Consider the following 18,580-nt stretch of genomic DNA (forward strand, 5'->3'; position numbering starts at 1 on the left):
GTTATAGCGTTTACAAACTATGGTACAAAAATGTGAATTTCCGCTTTTTGAAGCAGCTCTGACTTTCTGAGCACCTGTCATGTTTCCTGAGGTTCTACAATGCCCAGACAGTACAAAAACCCCACAACTGACCCCATTTCGGAAAATAGACACCCTAAGGTATTCGCTGATGGGCATAGGGAGTTCATAGAACTTTTTATTTTTTGTCACAAGTTAGCGGAAAATGATGATTATTTTTTTTTTCTTGGGGTGTCTTCTTTCCAAAATGGGGTCACTTGTGGGGTAGTTATACTGCCCTGGCAATTTAGGGGCCCAAATGTGTGAGAAGTACTTTGCAATCAAAATGTGTAAGAAATGGCCTGCGAAATCCGGAAGGTGCTCTTTGGAATATGTGCCCCTTTGCCCACCTAGGCTGCAGAAAAGTGTCACACATGTGGTATCGCCGTACTCAGGAGAAGTTGGGGAATGTGTTTTGGGGTGTCATTTTACATATACCCATGCTGGGTGAGAGAAATATCTTGGCAAAAGACAACTTTTCCATTTTTTTTTATGCAAAGTTGGCATTTGACCAAGATATTTTTCTCACCCAGCATGGGTATATGTAAAATGACACCCCAAAACACATTCCCCAACTTCTCCTGAGTACGGCGATACCAGATGTGTGACACTTTTTTGCAGCCTAGATGCGCAAAGTGGCCCAAATTCCTTTTAGGAGGGCATTTTTAGACATTTGGATCTCAGACTTCTTCTCACGCTTTCGGGCCCCTAAAAAGCCAGGGCAGTATAAATACCCCACATGTGACCCCATTTTGGAAAGAAGACACCCCAAGGTATTCAGTGAGGGGCATGGCGAGTTCATAGAATTTTTTTTTTTTTGGCACAAGTTAGCGGAAATTGATTATTTTTTTTTTTTCTTACAAAGTCTCCCTTTCCGCTAACTTGGGACAAAAATTTCAATCTTTCATGGACTCAATATGCCCCTCACGGAATACCTTGGGGTGTCTTCTTTCCGAAATGGGGTCACATGTGGGGTATTTATACTGCCCGGGCATTTTAGGGGCCCTAAAGCGTGAGAAGAAGTCTGGAATATAAATGTCTAAAAATGTTTACGCATTTGGATTCCGTGAGGGGTATGGCGAGTTCATGTGAGATTTTATTTTTTGACACAAGTTAGTGGAATATGAGACTTTGTAAGAAAAAACAAAAACAAACAAAAAAAAAATTCCGCTAACTTGGGCCAAAAAAAGTCTGAATGGAGCCTTACAGGGGGTGATCAATGACAGGGGGGTGATCAGGGAGTCTATATGGGGTGATCACCCCCCTGTCATTGATCACCCCCCTGTAAGGCTCCATTCTGACGTCCGTATGATTTTTACGGATCCACGGATACATGGATCGGATCCGCAAAACGCATACGGACGTCTGAATGGAGCCTTACAGGGGGGTGATCAATGACAGGGGGTGATCAGGGAATCTATATGGGTGATCACCCGCCTGTCATTGATCACCCCCCTGTAAGGCTCCATTCAGACGTCCGTATGCGTTTTGCGGATCCGATCCATGTATCCGTGGATCTGTAAAAACCATACGGACATCTGAACGGAGCCTGACAGGGGGTTGATCAATGACAGGGGTTGATCAGGGAATCTATATGGGTGATCACCCGCCTGTCATTGATCACCCGCCTGTAAGGCTCCATTTAGACGTCCGTATGCGTTTTGCGGATCCTATCCGTGGATCCGTAAAAATCATACGGACGTCTGAACGGAGCCTGACAGGGGGGTGATCAATGACAGGGGGGTGATCAATGACAGGGGGGTGATCAGGGAATCTATATGGGTGATCACCCGCCTGTCATTGATCACCCGCCTGTAAGGCTCCATTTAGACGTCCGTATGCGTTTTGCGGATCCTATCCATGTATCCGTGGATCCGTAAAAATCATACGGACGTCTGAACGGAGCCTGACAGGGGGGTGATCAATGACAGGGGTGTGATCAATGACAGGGGGTGATCAGGGAATCTATATGGGTGATCACCAGCCTGTCATTGATCACCCCCCTGTAAGGCTCCATTCAGACGTCCGTATGCGTTTTGCGGATCCGATCCATGTATCCGTGGATCCGTAAAAATCATACAGACGTCTGAACGGAGCCTGACAAGGGGGTGATCAATGACAGGGGGGTGATCAGGGAGTCTATATGGGGTGATCAGGGGTTCATAAGGGGTTAATAAGTGACAAGGGGGGGGGGGGGGGGGGTGTAGTGTAGTGTTTTGTGGTACTTTTACACAGCTACCTGTGTCCTCTGGTGGTCGATCCAAACAAAAGGGACCACCTGAGGACCAGGTAGCAGGTATATTAGACGCTGTTATCAAAACAGCGTCTAATATACCTGTTAGGGGTTAAAAAAAATCACATCTCCAGCCTGCCAGCGAGCGATCGCCGCTGGCAGGCTGGAGATCCACTCTCTTACCTTCCGATCCTGTGAACACGCGCGCCTGTGTGCGCGCGTTCACAGGAAATCTCGGCCCTCGCGAGATGACGCGTATATGCGTCACTCTGCGCAGGGCTGCCGCCTCCGGACCGCACATCTGCGTTAGGCGGTCCGGAGGCGGTTAAAAGGGTTGTCCCATGAAAAATAGTTTACAATTTTCAAACCAACTCCTGGATCTGAATACTTTTGTAATTGCATGTCATTAAAAATGTAGCATAGCCACTGAGTTATTCAATAAAATGTATCTGTACAGCGCCACCTGTTGTTTTTTCTTTTTCTTATTTCTTTGTCCTGCTCACTGAGATGGCCGCACATGCTCTGTTTTATCCTTCAACTGCCCCCTGAGCTGTGATAGGGAGAGCTGAGACACGCCCCCTGAGCTGTGATAGGGAGAGCATGGACACGCCCCCTGAGCCGCAGCAGAAAAGACACTCCCCTTGAGCCGTCAGCTTGATATAAATCTAGCAAAGCAATGAATGGAGATCTCTGGATCCATGTGAGGTACTGGGCTGGTTCTAGCTTTGTTAGAAAGAGATTTTCATGTACTATGTGATGATTTTCATTTTTTACAGTATTCATGGGATAACCCCTTTAAGAAAAAAACTAGTGCACATGTAACAGGTCAGCCAGTTTCATAGGTACAAATCTGCTGACGGATGCCCTTTAAATCGTCTAGCTGAGGACTACCAGCCGGTGCGCTCTTGGCCAAGCATAGTAGGGCAGCCACTTTAAAGGAATTTCCAGTTTTATGTGATTTCTCCTGTATGTAATTTTAGCTTCCTTAAAATGTCTGTAGAAGAGAAATAATGTGGTTGTCCGGTGTGTTTTTTTTGTTAATGTAAGTGTTTTTTTTTTAAGAACATTCCCATTTGGGACGGCCATATTGGAGACCATGTATTGTCAGTGCAGAACCTTACCTGTGTGTACAGAGTTAGGGCTCATGCAGCCTGTATGCGGAACCGCAAAAAAAACCCCAAAATGTGTGCATTCCGTTTCCATATATCCGTGTGGCTGTTCCGCAAAAAAGATAGATAGTACATGTCCTATGATTGTCTGTTTTCCGGACAAGGATAGGCATTGTTACAATGGATCCGGAAAAAAATACTGATGCAATATGGATGTCTCACTGACATCATCCGTATTTTTAGCGCAAAATAAATACAGTCCTGTACATGAGCCCTTATTACTATCCTGCCTTCTTCAGGTCCTTACGTAGTAGGATAGGACTGTCATATACCTTACTGTACCTTTATAATGACTCTTCTCATTGTGAACCAGCTATTACAGTAAGCTACAGAAAGCCTTTTGGCCTTAAAGGGGTTGTCCATTTTCCACTTAGGGTGTCTAAAGGCATGAAGAAGAAGACAGACTGTTAGTTCACTCCTCCTCCTCCTTTCAGTGAGGCTAATCTGCGTGTGAAAACCGCACCAAAAATGTAACATTTTCTAAAAAAAAATTCCTATGACATGAAAGCATTGAAAATTGTGTTTGGTGTTTTTTTTTTTTTCCCCAGTGGATTTCCATGTGAACAATATGCTTAAATCCATGGCAAAAACAAAACAGGGCCTTAAACGAGGGCCCATAGCAACCAATCAGATTCCACCTTTCATTTTCCAAAGGAGCGCTGAAAAATGAAAGGTGGAATCTGATTGGTTGCCATGGAGAACTAAACCAGTTCTACTTTACACCAGTTCTGATAAATGTCTCCCAAAGTTCTAAAGGCCAAGGTTCATCTTCAGACTTCAGCTTAAAGGGTTTCTGTCATGAGAAATAACGTTATGTAGCGATGGGCTAATGTCAGCAGTACATAACAGTGGGCTTTATAACTTCCTGCCTGCCGCCGTTCTCTGAAAATAAACACTTTTAAAATATGCTAATGAGGCTCTAGGTGCTATTAGGGCGTTGCTTCAGCACCTAGAGGCTTGGTTCACGCACCCTTTGGCATGCCCCAGGTCCCTTTTGATTGGCTTGCGATTTCTCCTCTTCGTCCAGGAAATCCAGCGCCTGCGCCGTCCCGTTTACTATTTGGCGCAGTGAGTGAAGGACGTGCTCCTGCTCCTGGCCTCCCTCACTGCACCTGCGCAGTGCGCTCGGAGCGCGTCCACTCACTGCGCCTGCGCAGAATACTAGATGGGCCGGCGCAGGTGAGTGAGGGAGGCCGGCAGCGGGAGTGCGTCCTTCACTCACTGCGCCTGCGCCAAATAGTAAACGGGACGGCGCAGGCGCGGGATTTCCTGGACAAAGAGGAGAAATCGCAAGTCAATCAAAGGGACCTGGGCGTGCCAAAGGGTGAGTGAACCAAGCCTCTAGGTGCTGAAGCAACGCCCTAACAGCACCTAGAGGCTCATTAGCATATTTTAAAAGTGTTTATTTTAATAGAACGGCAGCAGGCAGGAAGTTATAAAGCCCACTGTTATGTACTGCTGACCAGTGATGGTCAGTTCGCAGTGTTCGCCCGCAAACACATGCGGGCTGCCATCTTTAGTAAGGTAGACTCACCCGCCCGGCGATGCACAGGTGAGCCCTTACCTGTGCCTGTGCCAGGAGTCGGTCTGCAATCAAATGCAGTCACCAGGATCAGGCAGTTCTGAGAACAGCTGCCGGGGGCCTTCATCAGGCTGTTCTCGGAACTGCCTGCTCTCGGTGACTGCATTTGATTTCAGACCGGCTCCCGGCACGGGTAAGGGCTCACCTGTGCATCGCCGGCCGGGTGAATCTACCTTACTAAAGAGGGCAGCCCGCATGTGTTCGCTGGCGATCTGACCATCACTGCTGCTGACATTAGCCCATCGCTAATGTCAGTCAGCTACATAACGTAATTTATGATCACAGAAACCCTTTAAGAGGCTTGTCCGGCTTCAGGAAAACCAGGACAACACATGGGATCCTTATGCAAAAAAATAATAATTAAGCATTAATTATGTGACGGATCCCGCACTGCCTCTCCAGTTCTCACGGGTAGGACTTTGTTTACTCGGTCACATCAACCACAGGTGACCACTGCAGCCAATCACTGTCTTCAGCAGTGTACTGATGAGGCTAGTGCTTGACTCCATTGGTCACATGTTGTCAACATGACATCACCGCTGCAGCCAGGTAATCAGAGTGAGTTCAGGAGAACCGAAGAGATGGCGTGAGATCTGTCAGGAAATTAAAGGGGTTATCCAACCCCTATAGTGACCTCCCCAATGCCCGGGCCCCTCATATAGATTATAGTTACCTTCTCTCTGGCACCCGCGTTGTTCCTGATCCCCACACAGCCACCGCTGCATCTCCCCGTTGCGCAGATCAAAACATCCGGCGACAGGGGGAGCAGCCAATAGCAGACGGTGACGGGGGCGAGCCTCCCCGTCATCGCGATAAGTCCTTTAATGCTCAATTCTTTTTTTTTGCAGACGGATCCCCTTTAAATGAGTGTTCATGAGCTCTCAGGAGACCAGAGATAAGGACTACAGATCAGAGCATTAACTGAGAAGGACACAGGGCAGCCTTCAGGTGCCGTGAAAACCAGAGGCTGCGGAAGACAAAATGTAGAAATTTTTAAAAAAAGACCAATTTGAAAACTGAGTTTTAGCCCCCATAGGTGTCCATAGCCTTTAAAGAAAAAAAATCAAGTAAAAAAAAAAAAAAAAAAAAAAAAATATTTAAAATGAAATTACTTCAAATCAATTTGCGGAGTAATTACTAATAAAGACAAATGAGTCAATCAGTAAAGTTCAGTGTGCAAAATGTATCAGTGGAGAACTTCGAGCAAACATCTAATACACGTTATATGGCTGGCTGGTCCTGAAGTACGGCCACCTTTAGACTTTGAGCCCTGTGGGTGGCCCAGGACAGCACAGCCAGTCTCCGTGAGCACAACAGTATTACCATGATGGTCGCCGAGGGCTTCTGCCTCGAACAGTTAGTGAGTGCTTCTAGTTTTCGTGAAGGCTCTTGTCAGACTCCGTCCCTTTTGCGATACCCATCACTTTTTTGCACCTGATCATCTGCTGTGACCTGCAATTCCGTTAGTTGCTATATATTTATGTCCAGCAGGGGGCGATCAAATACCATACAAAATACATTCACTATGGCCCCAGCTCTCTACTTTGCAGCCCTCGGCTGGCGAGAAAAGCACAGTACACTAAGGTATTAGAAATGGTGCAAGAGAAAATATGAGTGCTGTGTAAAAATCATCAACTGGACCTATATTTCCACATAAAACACGTTGTTCCCCATGATACAGACTTGTAAACCAGGCTCTGTTATTGTTAAAGGGTTATGCCCATCAAAGACATTAATGTCTTATCGGTAGGATATGCCATTAATGTCAGATAGGTGTAGGTCCCTCCTTTGGGACCTGCTCTTATCTCCAGAACGGAGCCCCCGAAGTGAAGGCGAGCACAACGCGCATGCGTGGTGTGTTCTCCATTCACTGCTATGGGAGTTCCAAAACCTGAGTGGCTCAGTATTTTCAAAATTCCCATAGAGAAGAATGGAGAGCGCACCACACGTGCTCGACCACCTTTCCATTCCCCCCCTATGGGACTGCCAAAACTCAGCTATTTTCAGAACTCCCATAGCTGTAAATGGAGGGTGGCTGCACTTCAGCAGTGGACTTTGAGGGCGTCCATTAAAAAAAAGGCGGTCGTTTTAAATCCTGTAGCCCCTTTCAAGAACTATAAAACTGGTGACTGACCACTCAGCGTGTAATCTAATGGTTGTCCACTAGAGTTGTCCACTTATAGAAAACTAGTCGAAGGATCCGGCTTCGCATGGGTATATTTCATGTATTTCATTTAATGTTCGTGTGTGTCGATAAAAGATTTCGACAGTATCCCCTATAACAGTGACATCTACAGTACCCCGACCCCTTAACAGTGACCTCCACAGCCCCCTGCCCCTTAACACTGACCCTCCCCACAGTGCCCTGTCTTTTTAAAATGGGACCTCCACAGCAACCCACCCCTTAACAATGATCTCCATAGCGGACCGTCCCCTTAACTGTGGCCTCCCTGTTCCCTGCCCCCTTAACAGTGACCTCCACAGCGGCCCTCCCTTTTAACAGTGACCTCCACAGTACCCCATCTCCTTAACAGTGATTTCCACAACAACCTGCCCCTTAACAGTGCACTCTACAGCAATCTGCCCCTTAACACTGACCTCCATAGCGGGCCGTCCCTTTAACTGTGACCTCCACAGCAACCTGCCCCTAGGGTGACCAGAGGTCCGGTTTTAGGCCGGACAGTCTGGCTTTCAGACTCCCTTTCCTGTATCCGGCGACACAGGGATGTCCTTTTGAACAGCTCACTCTCAGACAGCAGCACTGTGCTGTCTGAGTGTGAGCTGCAGGGAGAAAGTCACCCTCCCTCCCACCCCTGCAGCTGACAGAAGTTCATTTTTACCTTCATTGTTTCAATCCCCGTCAGCTGCGGAGTGGGAGGTTGCGTGGCCTAACCAGATCGGGACGTGGCTTAGCTGGACCTGGGGGCGGGGTATTTAAGTCCATCTCAACTGTGACCTGCACAGCACTCCGCTCCCTTAACAGTGTCATCCACAGCACCCTGCCCCTGTAAAGCAGTTGGGGTATGAGGAGAAAGACCTGAAGGCTTCTATTGGGTAATGTAGGTCATGTGATGTGCCATAGTAGCATTTTTGGGGAATATCTCAGGAACGGTAGGTCCTAGAGAGCTGAGACCCGATGTACCTGTGTGCCAACCTTCCCAGACACCTGATGTACCTGTGTGCCAAATTTTGTGGTTGTAAGTGCGACAGTGCGGATTCCTTTAGCAGACATACACACATACAGCTTTATATATTAGATATTCATGGAGGTGCAGGGTGCACGTGAAATAGATAAATGTAAAAATAATCCAGCATCTGGTAAAAACATGCAAAGCGTCATTGAAGATCTAACAGATCAGTAGAGGACACTACCTCTTGCGCATTTCAGGCCGTTATTGCCTTTAATCATACTTGAGCCGTCGGCCTCCTCATCCATTATCGTTTCTCTTTCGCAGATATCTAGAAAGTACAGTGAGATTGAAGACTTCTACCACAAAATATCCACACTATACCCCCAGTGTCCTCTGCCCCCTTTTCCACGGAAGGTGTTGTTTGTTGGGGAGACGGATATCAGAGAGAGGAGAACCACCTTTAACGCTATTGTGAAGGCCATCGCCCGTGAGGAGGAGCTGGTGGCATCTCAAGAGCTTCAGGATTTCCTAGGTCAGCAGTTATTTCCCTAATTCAGCAGGCGCTAAGAATATTTATGCAGAGGGGCAATGTCTGCTGCGAGTGTGATGTTTTCCTTGCTATGTCCCTTTAAAAAGAAGCTGGACCCCTAAAATGATGAGATCATTATGGGATTGTACCACCATTAAATTTCATATTAATTGATGGTTTACTAAAAAACAACCATGCGTGACATTTACTTGTTCCAAAAATGATTGGTAAAGAGTTATCACATTGACTTACATTATATGACGCCACCTGGTGTTCAGAGTGTATAGCAATGTGCACGTCCATAGACGGAGCTGAGTGCTGGTTGACACATGCTCAATCACTCTCCCTACAGCCAGTTCTCTGCATAGACAACCTCTTTTCACCGCAGGGTAGCAAATAGAAATCACTTTTCGTCCTGCTTGGAGGACGGAGGAGCAGAACTCTGCAGTAACATGGCAAACTGTAGAGAAAAAACATGGATGGCTTCTCCACATGCTATGCAGTGGCCTATTGCTGCTGAGCATATTACATAAGCTTGAGGTACCCTGTATCATTTTTGACCAAAATGCGGTGGTCTCTTTTTTGAGTGGGTCCTTACACTAATTTGTTGCAGCACTACATGGCGACCTATTCAGCACCTGCAGGTGGAGAGGGCCAGCAGTCCGACAGTCGGGCCAAGCTTACTTGGTGCTGGGCCCCACTAACCCACTGGCACAACATCAACCACAGCCCCCATACAGCACTGCACCATGTGAACAGTTCTCAAAAGCTCACATTTCCATGTGGTCTGAGAAACCAGACAGATACCGAGTAGGTATTATACAATCTCCTGCCAAACACTTTTGGGGTGACTTATTATCCAGAGATATGCCTATATTAGGCGTATTTCTGGCGCAAAGGTTACTTGTGCCGCAATCTGTGACTGTTCCCCGCTGGCGCCAGGTCTAAAAAGTGGTCGGGGAAGGGGACAGGTCGGGAGGCCCGTCTCTTTCATCATTTTCTACGCCTGTTTTAAGCGTAGAAAATGGTCTAAATGTAAGACAACTCGGAAGCTGTCTTACATGTAGAAACGGCGGTGGATATGCTGAAGTTAAGGTGAGGCTGGCGCCTCTTCATAACTCTGCCGGATCCACCGCCAGTGCAGGGCTTTATTAAGACCGGTGTCTAAAACGTTGGTCTTAATAAATGACCTCATTTGATCAACTGGGGGGGGGGGGGGGGTGATGCAGTAGCATGGCAATATCCTTCCATAGGGTCTGCCAGAGGGGGAAGGAAAGTGAATCTGTCCCGTTTCAGTAGCACAGATTAGCTGGAACAAAAAGTGATGAAAAAAACATTTTTTTTAATTCTAGAAGCACTGTCAAATACCTTAAAATAGCAGTTAACAGTTTATCGGGATTTTTGGTATGTAAATAATTCATTGGATGTTTAATCTGGGAGGAGAGTACTGTTGTTCATTGCGGCTCCTGCTGAGTATTGCCAAGAGGAGGAGGGGTAAGAGAAGTGATATCTGGCGTCCTCTTGGGTTTTGCTTATTACTTTTCAAGCCCATAAGATGGCATAAGAAACTAAATAGAATATGTTAAATAAAACGGCCACTAAATGCTATAATACTGCCCCTATGGGCACCAGTGTGAATGTGAACAGGTAGAAAAATGTTCAGATCTGATTGAAGGTGTTTTAATTTTTTTAATTTTTTATTATCTCAAGAATAAAGATCCCCAAATACCTGTTGTTCTATCTCCAGATGCCGAGGTCATTCATTTGTGGTTATGTGAGGTTTGCCCCTGATATTAAATATCCTTTGTCTTCTCAGGATCAGCCATTAGTGATTTTGTTGAGTCAAAGAGTGCAAGGCCGTATGCAAACCATTCAGAAGATGGAGATTTCTTCAAAGCTGAAACACCAGCAGAGGACCCTCTTCTACAGATAGAAAGCAAGCTGCCGAGCAAGAAAGCTGAGGTGGAGGAAGATGATGAGGAGGAGGAGATGGAGGAGGTCGATTTAGACCCGCTTGGCATCATGAAGTGAGTTCCTATTTTTCCTGCACTGTCTCATAAAACTAAGAATATACATGAAAAAGGGAACGTTAGAAGCAGTTTGGCCCCTACACCGCCACTACCTGACCATGTTGCGCCTGTTGTCACGGTCCCTCCTATGACAGAGGTTAGAAGATCTGAGAGACTGGCTGCACATTAGGTTATCTGACAGCCTATCTGTTTTCACTTGTTGCAGTGTTGTTGTTGGTAATGACCACACCTCTTGTCTCAGGTGCAGTTTGTGGTTATTACTGCTCTCTATTTAGTCTGGACTCACACTTCATATTATGCGGTTGATATTATCTGCCCAGAGTTGGAAGAGCTGATGTGTTGTCCTCTTCCGAGTTCCCAGTCATCCGTTTTCTACTGAAGATAAGTGTACTTCGCTTGTATTTTGTTGTTCCCATTTGCTCGTTGTTTACTAGGCCTCAGGGAGACGCTGGTTCGTTCATCTGGGAAGAAACCAGTAGTCTCAGACCCTGTCACGACTCCTAGGGATTTACAGGGTTTCTAGGGCCTAGGTTTCCGGTGTATGAATATTCCCACCTTCAGGGTCTATTCATACTGATAGGAGTCAGGGCTAGGTTTAGGGTTTCCTAAGTGGTGACCTCTTCCCTTTCCCTAGCCGTGAGGCCTAGTTTCTGGCTTGATTGACATCCCTGAGGATGGGGAACATTATCTACTTCCTGCGCATGCTCAGTGAAGCAAAGTGTACCTGCCCTTGCTTCAGTGGCACAGTGTATATACGCTGAAGACCAAGAACATGGCAGAAGCCAGGGCACACCCTGCATCACGGTGCATGTGCCAAAAGCAGCAGACAGTGGTGCATGCGCAGGACTTTACCGGGGCTTGTGATGGTTTACTTTGTCCTTGGGAGACTGGGAAGGTTTAGGATGCAGATAGCTTGAATTGACTAACACTGCAAATGGCATTATAAACTAGCACACGCCCAGGGCCGTGCTCTGCGTTAGTGACTTTTATGTGCTGTTTCCAGCACATGTGGGAAAATTAAAATGAAGTGGCCAACCCCTTAAACTATATGATTCTGGCTTGCTCCGGCAGTCAGTAGGGGGAGCCAATTCAACAGGATTGATGCAGCTCCCATTGAATTCAATAATAAATCAGTCTTTAGTTAGCTCCCCCTTGTGGTGGCTGTAGGCAGCTGTTACTTTATCATTAACCTCTAAGGGCTTGTTCACACGACCGTGCCGTGTGTTTTGCGGTCCGCAAATTGCGGATCTGCAAAACACGAATGCCGCCCATGTGCCTTCCGCAATTTGCGGAACAGCCGGCCCTTTATAGAAATGCCTATTCTTGTCCGCAAAACGGACAAGAATAGGACATGACTTATCATTTTTGCGGGGCCACGTAACGGAGCAATGGATGCGGACCATCTTTTGCGGCCCCATTAAAGCGAATGGGTCCGCACCCGAGCCGTAAAAAATGCGTCTCGGATGCGGAACCAAACCACGGTCGCGTGAATGAGCCCTAAGGCTTGTGTGAAGGGCAGCAAGGGATTAGGAGCCCTCACGAAGATATGTTGTGAAATTAATCAGTGCAGAAACTTGAACAATGCAGAAAAAGTTGCACTTTAAGGCCAAGTAGCGTGCCAGATACACAGCTAATGCCACGGCCAGATGGGGCGGGGGGGGGAGCAGAGCTTGGCTCAGCGGGTAGGGCTCAGTTTATCTAGGCATGTTGTAGTGAGTCCCAAAAGAAATACAACCACAGACTTTTTGTGTGCCCTTTATTATTATTATTATTATTATTGCTTGTAGTGCTTTTGCACTTGATATTGTGGTGTACGCTTTCCATTACTCTTACCAAAAGGAACGGAAGTGATGGGTAACCATGCACGGTGGTAAAGGCCCGCATCACCCCTTGGCTATTAATGTTTTTTCTCTATCACTGATGTTCCTGACTCTTTTGGAGGAGAAACTTTTTAAAGAGTATCTGTCACGTGTAAAAAAAAAAAAAAACGGAGACAAGTGGATGCAACGGTAAAAATCGTCCCTCTTGGTACTCTGTTTTTTAGTGGCTCACAGTGCTCGTATGAAAAGTCAGTTACTGAATACCGCCACAAGAGGGCGATGTTACTCTATTCAGTTACTGAATACCGCCACAAGAGGGCAATGTTACTCTATTCAGTTACTGAATACCGCCACAAGAGGGCAATGTTACTCTATATTACCCCAAGTAAAGGGAAACATGATCTGGTAGAGGTTAGCTTGCAAAACCTATATATAAAGGGTTGATGCATCTGGTTGATTATGATCCTATTCTGTGCCTGCCCGTAGATGATGCACGGATCCACAGTCATGATAGAACGTTATCATGAAGAGCGGTGTTATTTTTATGTATCCCTTTTTATGTGACTTCTGGAAGAAAAACTGACTGTGATGGGGGGCAGTTAGGAGCATAACCTGTATATTATGGGGCAGGGCATACGTCTGAACATGCTGTGTGGTTATCAAATCTAAGTCTGCTTGAATTAGGTAGGAACAAAATGGATTCCAAAACGCGTCAGTGGTGATACAATTTTTATCTAATTAGTCTGTTTTTAACAGCGGCACCTGCCCACCCCCCTGCGTGTAGCCCCAGCCTTATAGCGGGGTGTCACAGGGTCACGTCTCACCATGCCACCGTTTTTCAGTTATCATCTGAAGAGTCAGACGATGCTGGGGATGACGGCAGCCGCGAGTGATTAACATAAATCATGAAATTGTTACTGAAAACCAGAGTTTTGTCATTATACATTACTTTGCAGCATAAAATCTTGTAATTGAAATAATTGATTACAGTGCGGCATCACTGTATTCCCAGGGAGCTTTTACACCGTGTGAAGGGGTTAAGACATATAGTACATGACCATATCTTACTATACAAAGCTAGAACCAGCCCTGTACCTCACATGGATCCAGAGATCTCCACTTGTTCTGCTGGATTTATATCAAGCTGGTAGCTCCGAGCTCTCTGCCACAACTTCTAACAGAAGATATGGCTGGTGGCCGTTGAAGGTTCAAACTGAGCACGTGCGACCAGCTCATTGAGGTGGACAAGAAATAGAGAAAAGGACAAACAGCAGGTGGCGCTATACAGATACATTTCTGAATAACTCACTGGCTATACTTCATTTTTAATTACATGCAATTACAAAAGTATTCAGATGGTTTGAAAAATGTAGAATATTTTTCGTGGCACAACCCCTTTAATGACGACTTTCCTTCCTTATTACCCTGTCAGTGCTTCGGTGTCTGCCGTCAACTCTCTGGATATGTTCCGTGGATTTCCTTTACTATTTTCTAAAAGAAATCTAGTGAAAAACTGGTCATGTGGGATATACAGACTAGAGTCATTGGCCCGGATCATTGCCTAGAAACAGGCACTTCTGCCAGTGAGTGACCACCCTGCATCTCCAGTGTATGCACCCCTCTGGCAAAGTGGTAGTGCCACCAGTTGATGAAAGACCTTCTTGGTTTCAGATTTAAGACCTCTCCCTGCCATATAAAACTCTGTCCTGCAAAGTTTAACTTTCCTCGTGGTGCACCTTCTCAGCTACTGCTCTGCTAGATTCAGTGTCAGTCTTCACTGTAGTTCTCGCATTCTACAGGCAAATCAGGATGAACGGCGTAATAGTTTCCTTGTACTCCGGCAAACTCCAGGTAATGTGATACATTCACATGACCTTATGTATTTTTTGTGGTCCTCAAAACGCAGATCCGCAAAATACTGATGACGCCTGTGTTGTATCCGTTTTTCTTTTGCAGACCCATTGAGTTCAATGGGTCTATGAACTGCATTTTGTGGCCAAGTATAGGACATGTTCTATCTTTTGCAGAACGAACATACAGATTTCTGCTGTGTGCTTTCAGCATCCGTATGTCCGTTCCGCAAAGGTTAGAACATGTCCTATACTCGGCTGTAAATGCAGACCATGGACGCACTAAAGTCAATGAGTATGCCAAAAAAAAACAAAAAAAAAACGGATGCAACTTGGACATCATCCGTGTTTTGTGGACCACCAAATACATATGGTCATGTGAATGCCCCCTAACTAATGAACTGCAGGGGACCTAAGGGGGCGGGACATGATATAGGACGTGGAAGAGAGAATAGCGTCCGATAAGAACCATTTGGCCCATCTACAGTAGTCTGCCCAATATACTAAGTACTATGGATAGCCCCTGGCCCTATCTTATATGAAGGATGGCCTTATGCCTATCCCATGCATGCTTAAACTCCTCCACTGTATTTGCAGCTACCACTTCTGCAGGAAGGCTATTCCATGCATCCACTACTCTCTCAGTAAAGTAATACTTCCTGATATTACTTTTAAACCTTTGCCCCTCTAATTTAAAACTATGTCCTCTTGTAGCAGTTTTTCTTCTTTTAAATATTCTCTCCTCTTTTACCTTGTTGATTCCTTTATGTATTTAGCAGTTTCTATCATATCCCTGGTAATGCCTCTCCCTATACACCCAAGCATTCTGCTTGCATTTCCTGCTGCTCTATGACATTGTCTGCCTACCTTTAAGTCTTCTGAAATAATGACCCCTAAATCCCTTTCCTCAGATACTGAGGTTAGGACTGTATCACTGATTTTATATTCTGCTCTTGGGTTTTTATGCCCTAGGTCCATTATCTTACACTTATCAACATAAAATTTTAGTTGTTAGGACCAGGTGTGATCACGTTTACACTTCCTGGCCCTGTCAATAAAACTAGAGAGGGCGCGGCTTTTGCAGAGAAAGCAGAGTCTCTAGGTGTAATGGCAACGCCCCCATTGCTCCTAGGGGCTCATTCTCAGTAATGCGGACGGATATGAGCATGGGACCAACACAGACGCCTTCAGCTGCCAAGTGCACATGTCAGCCAGTGTCATAGGTACAGATCTGCTGACAGATGCCCTGTAAGGTAATATATGAAAATTTCGGGTTGTCCATAGTGAGACACCAACTCTTATATGTACTGCTCTCTGGCTAATGGAGAGGGGGATTTGAATGCTCCGCCTCCACAGAACCTGCATTAGGTATAATACAGGACCTTTGTAGACAAGGTGCGCCATCTTCACGTAGCATTTGCACCATCCATCATAGAGTCCCATAGATGGAAAGCAATGGATTGCGGGCTGTCCGTACATCAGTATTTCGCTATTTTCGGAGGCGTCGGGATGGTGCTTTTATCATACAGAGGGAAGCCCCTTGCTGTGCACTCCGCCCCCCCCCCCCCTCTCTTCCAGGCTGGATGTATTGTTTTAACCCTTTCATCACAGCATTATTATTAGAAGTCGCTGCTATTTTGGACGTATTTTGTTTAGAGCACGAGGAAATTTCAGTGGTCGTAAATTTGATAACTGCTGCCTTGGGGGGGGGGGGGGGGGGGGGGGGGGTGGGACCCCTCCAAATATTTATTCAGCTGTTCTATAGAGAACAAGAGGAAATGTGTGTGACGGGACACGGGCCTGTCATTAGGGAGGGGAAATATTCCCGGGAAGGATGCAGCACAAATAGCCTCAGGACATAAACGTGATCAAGGCTTTTATAGAAATCTGTAAAGCAAAGGGGTCATCTGTTTCTAAAAACCCATTTTCAAACGCTCAGGTAATTTAAGGTTAATGGGTGGAGATCCAGCATTCAAATCCCCCTCTCCATTAGCCAGAGAGCAGTACATATAAGAGTTGGTGTCTCACTCTGGACGACCCAAAATTTTCTTACATTACCTTACAGGGCATCTGTCAGCAGTTTTGACACTGGCTGACCTGTTCCATGTGCACTTCGCATGTTCCATGTCCATATGTGCCTGCATTGCTGAGAAAAATGATGTTTTAATATATGCAAATGAGCCTCTAGGAGCATTGGGGGCGTTGCCGTTACACCTAGAGGCTCTGCTTTCTCTGCAAAAGCCGCACCCTCTGCACTTTGATTGACAGCATCAGGCAATAGAAAACGTCATCACACCTGGTCCTAACTTCTCTTAACATCAATCACAGTGCAGAGGGCGCGGCAGTTGCAGAAAGCAGAGCCTCTAGGTGTAACGGCAACACCTCCCTTGCTCCAAGAGGCTCATTTGCATATATTAAAACATTTTTCTCAGCAATTCGGCCACATATGAACATGGGACCAACACAGATGTCTTCAGCTGATGAACGTGGCGTCACTGGCCAAGGAAGAGGTAGTAGTCCTGACCGGAGTGCCGTGACTCCTTCCAACAGCTGATCGACAAGGGTGCCGGGAATCTAACCCCCCCCCCCTCCAATTTGATATTGATGATGGATCCTGAGGACAGGTGATTACTATTAAACACTCGGACAACCCCTTTAAATATGTTCCAAAATATTAAGTAACATACAGATATTTGGTATCGTCACAGCCGCAATGACCTGTCCAAGAAAGGTATAGCTTCATTTATGACGATCAGTGTATGCCCTAAAAAGGTGAATAAAAAATGCAGCAAAATTACTTCTCTGATTTTTGCCAAAATAAAAATAAATTGAAGTAAAACATCAATACATATGTACCGACCAGTGGCAGCTACATGTAGTACCGCTGTCAATCAAAAATAGGCAAAAATAAAAAACTTTATGACTGCCGGTGTTCCGTGATATTTTCCCTACCCTTGAAATTTCCCTACCCTCGTCACTTCCTGTTGGGACGCAGCCGCACCTGACATGACGTTCCCAGCTTTGGAAAGAGGTGTTCCGTGCCGCGCAGGCGCACAACGACGGGGTAGGGAAATTTCACACCAGAGTTAGGGAGAAGGGGCCACCTAATGCTCTTGTGCCTTACCTCTCAGCTGGTTCCAGATGATCAGACACCGCGCGTGTGCGCAGTGAGTGGTAGGGAGATTTAACAGAACAAATGGCCATCAGATCTCCCTACCCCCACACTGCGCAAGCGCGGTGATCGGATGGATGTTCGGTATAAGAGATCTCCCTGTCCGCTGGTGCGCAGGCACGGTGTATCCCGGTGGGAGTAGTTAGCTGCGCTTGCACACTGGCCCGTAATTTTTCCCTACCCTCTAACCGCTGGTGAGGCTCCCAGCGCATGCGCAGTGTCGGCCGGTGTCCAACTGAGAGGTAAGGCGCAAGCGCATTAGGTGGCCCCTTCTACCCAACTCTGGTGTGAAATTTCCCTACCCCGTCGTTATGTGCCTGCGCGGCACACCTCCTTCCGAAGCCTGGAACATCATGTCCGGTGCGGCCCCGTCACAACAGGAAGTGACGAGGGTAGGCAAATTTCACGGTTAGGGAAATATCACAGAACACCAGAATGCAAGGAGTTAAAATATAGTGGTCTGGTAATAAAGGCCAAAATTTGCTGGGTCCTTAAAGCGGCCTTCTGGGAGTTGAATACTGATGACCAATCTTTAGGATCTGATAAGCACTACGGCCTCTTCTTAGTCACATGGCCTACATGCAGCTTATAGTCCCATTCAAGTGAATAGGCCTGGGCTGTAATACCAAGCATGGCCACTATACAGTGTACGGCGCTGTGAGGAGGCCACTGTGCTCTTCAAACAGCTGATCGGTGGCGGTGCTGGGTGTATGACCCCATCAATTTATTCTGAGGATAGTTCATCAATACTCTACTCCCATAGAAACCCTTTTGAGGGGTAAAAAGGTGCAATCTGGGTAGAACTGAGGCAATGGGTTATGGCTAATGCAGGTTCTAAATGGACAGAGTATGACACACAGGGATTTAAGGTCTACCAAAGAGAAAATACCAGTCGTGGTCTGCACTAGGCTGTAGACAGAACTGTAAATGTAGCACATGGTGGTCCAGAATATATAGTCACACAGAGGGCAGCAAAGTATTGAATTGTGTCGTTTTAACTATTAGTT

The 18,580-nt window shown here is 46.3% G+C and overlaps 1 protein-coding gene across 1 annotated transcript in view; it reads left to right on the plus strand.

Moving 5' to 3' along the window:
- HS1BP3 (HCLS1 binding protein 3) overlaps positions 1 to 18,580 on the plus strand; it is a 110,657-nt gene that overhangs the window by 25,276 nt on the left and 66,801 nt on the right. Inside the window, exons 3-4 of the mRNA XM_044290279.1 lie at positions 8,497 to 8,704; positions 10,518 to 10,728. Coding sequence (XP_044146214.1) covers positions 8,497 to 8,704; positions 10,518 to 10,728 — 419 coding nt within the window. The remainder of the gene's footprint in view (positions 1 to 8,496; positions 8,705 to 10,517; positions 10,729 to 18,580) is intronic.

This window comes from Bufo gargarizans, chromosome 4 (genome assembly GCF_014858855.1).
Source record: "Bufo gargarizans isolate SCDJY-AF-19 chromosome 4, ASM1485885v1, whole genome shotgun sequence".
Lineage (NCBI taxonomy): Eukaryota > Metazoa > Chordata > Amphibia > Anura > Bufonidae > Bufo > Bufo gargarizans.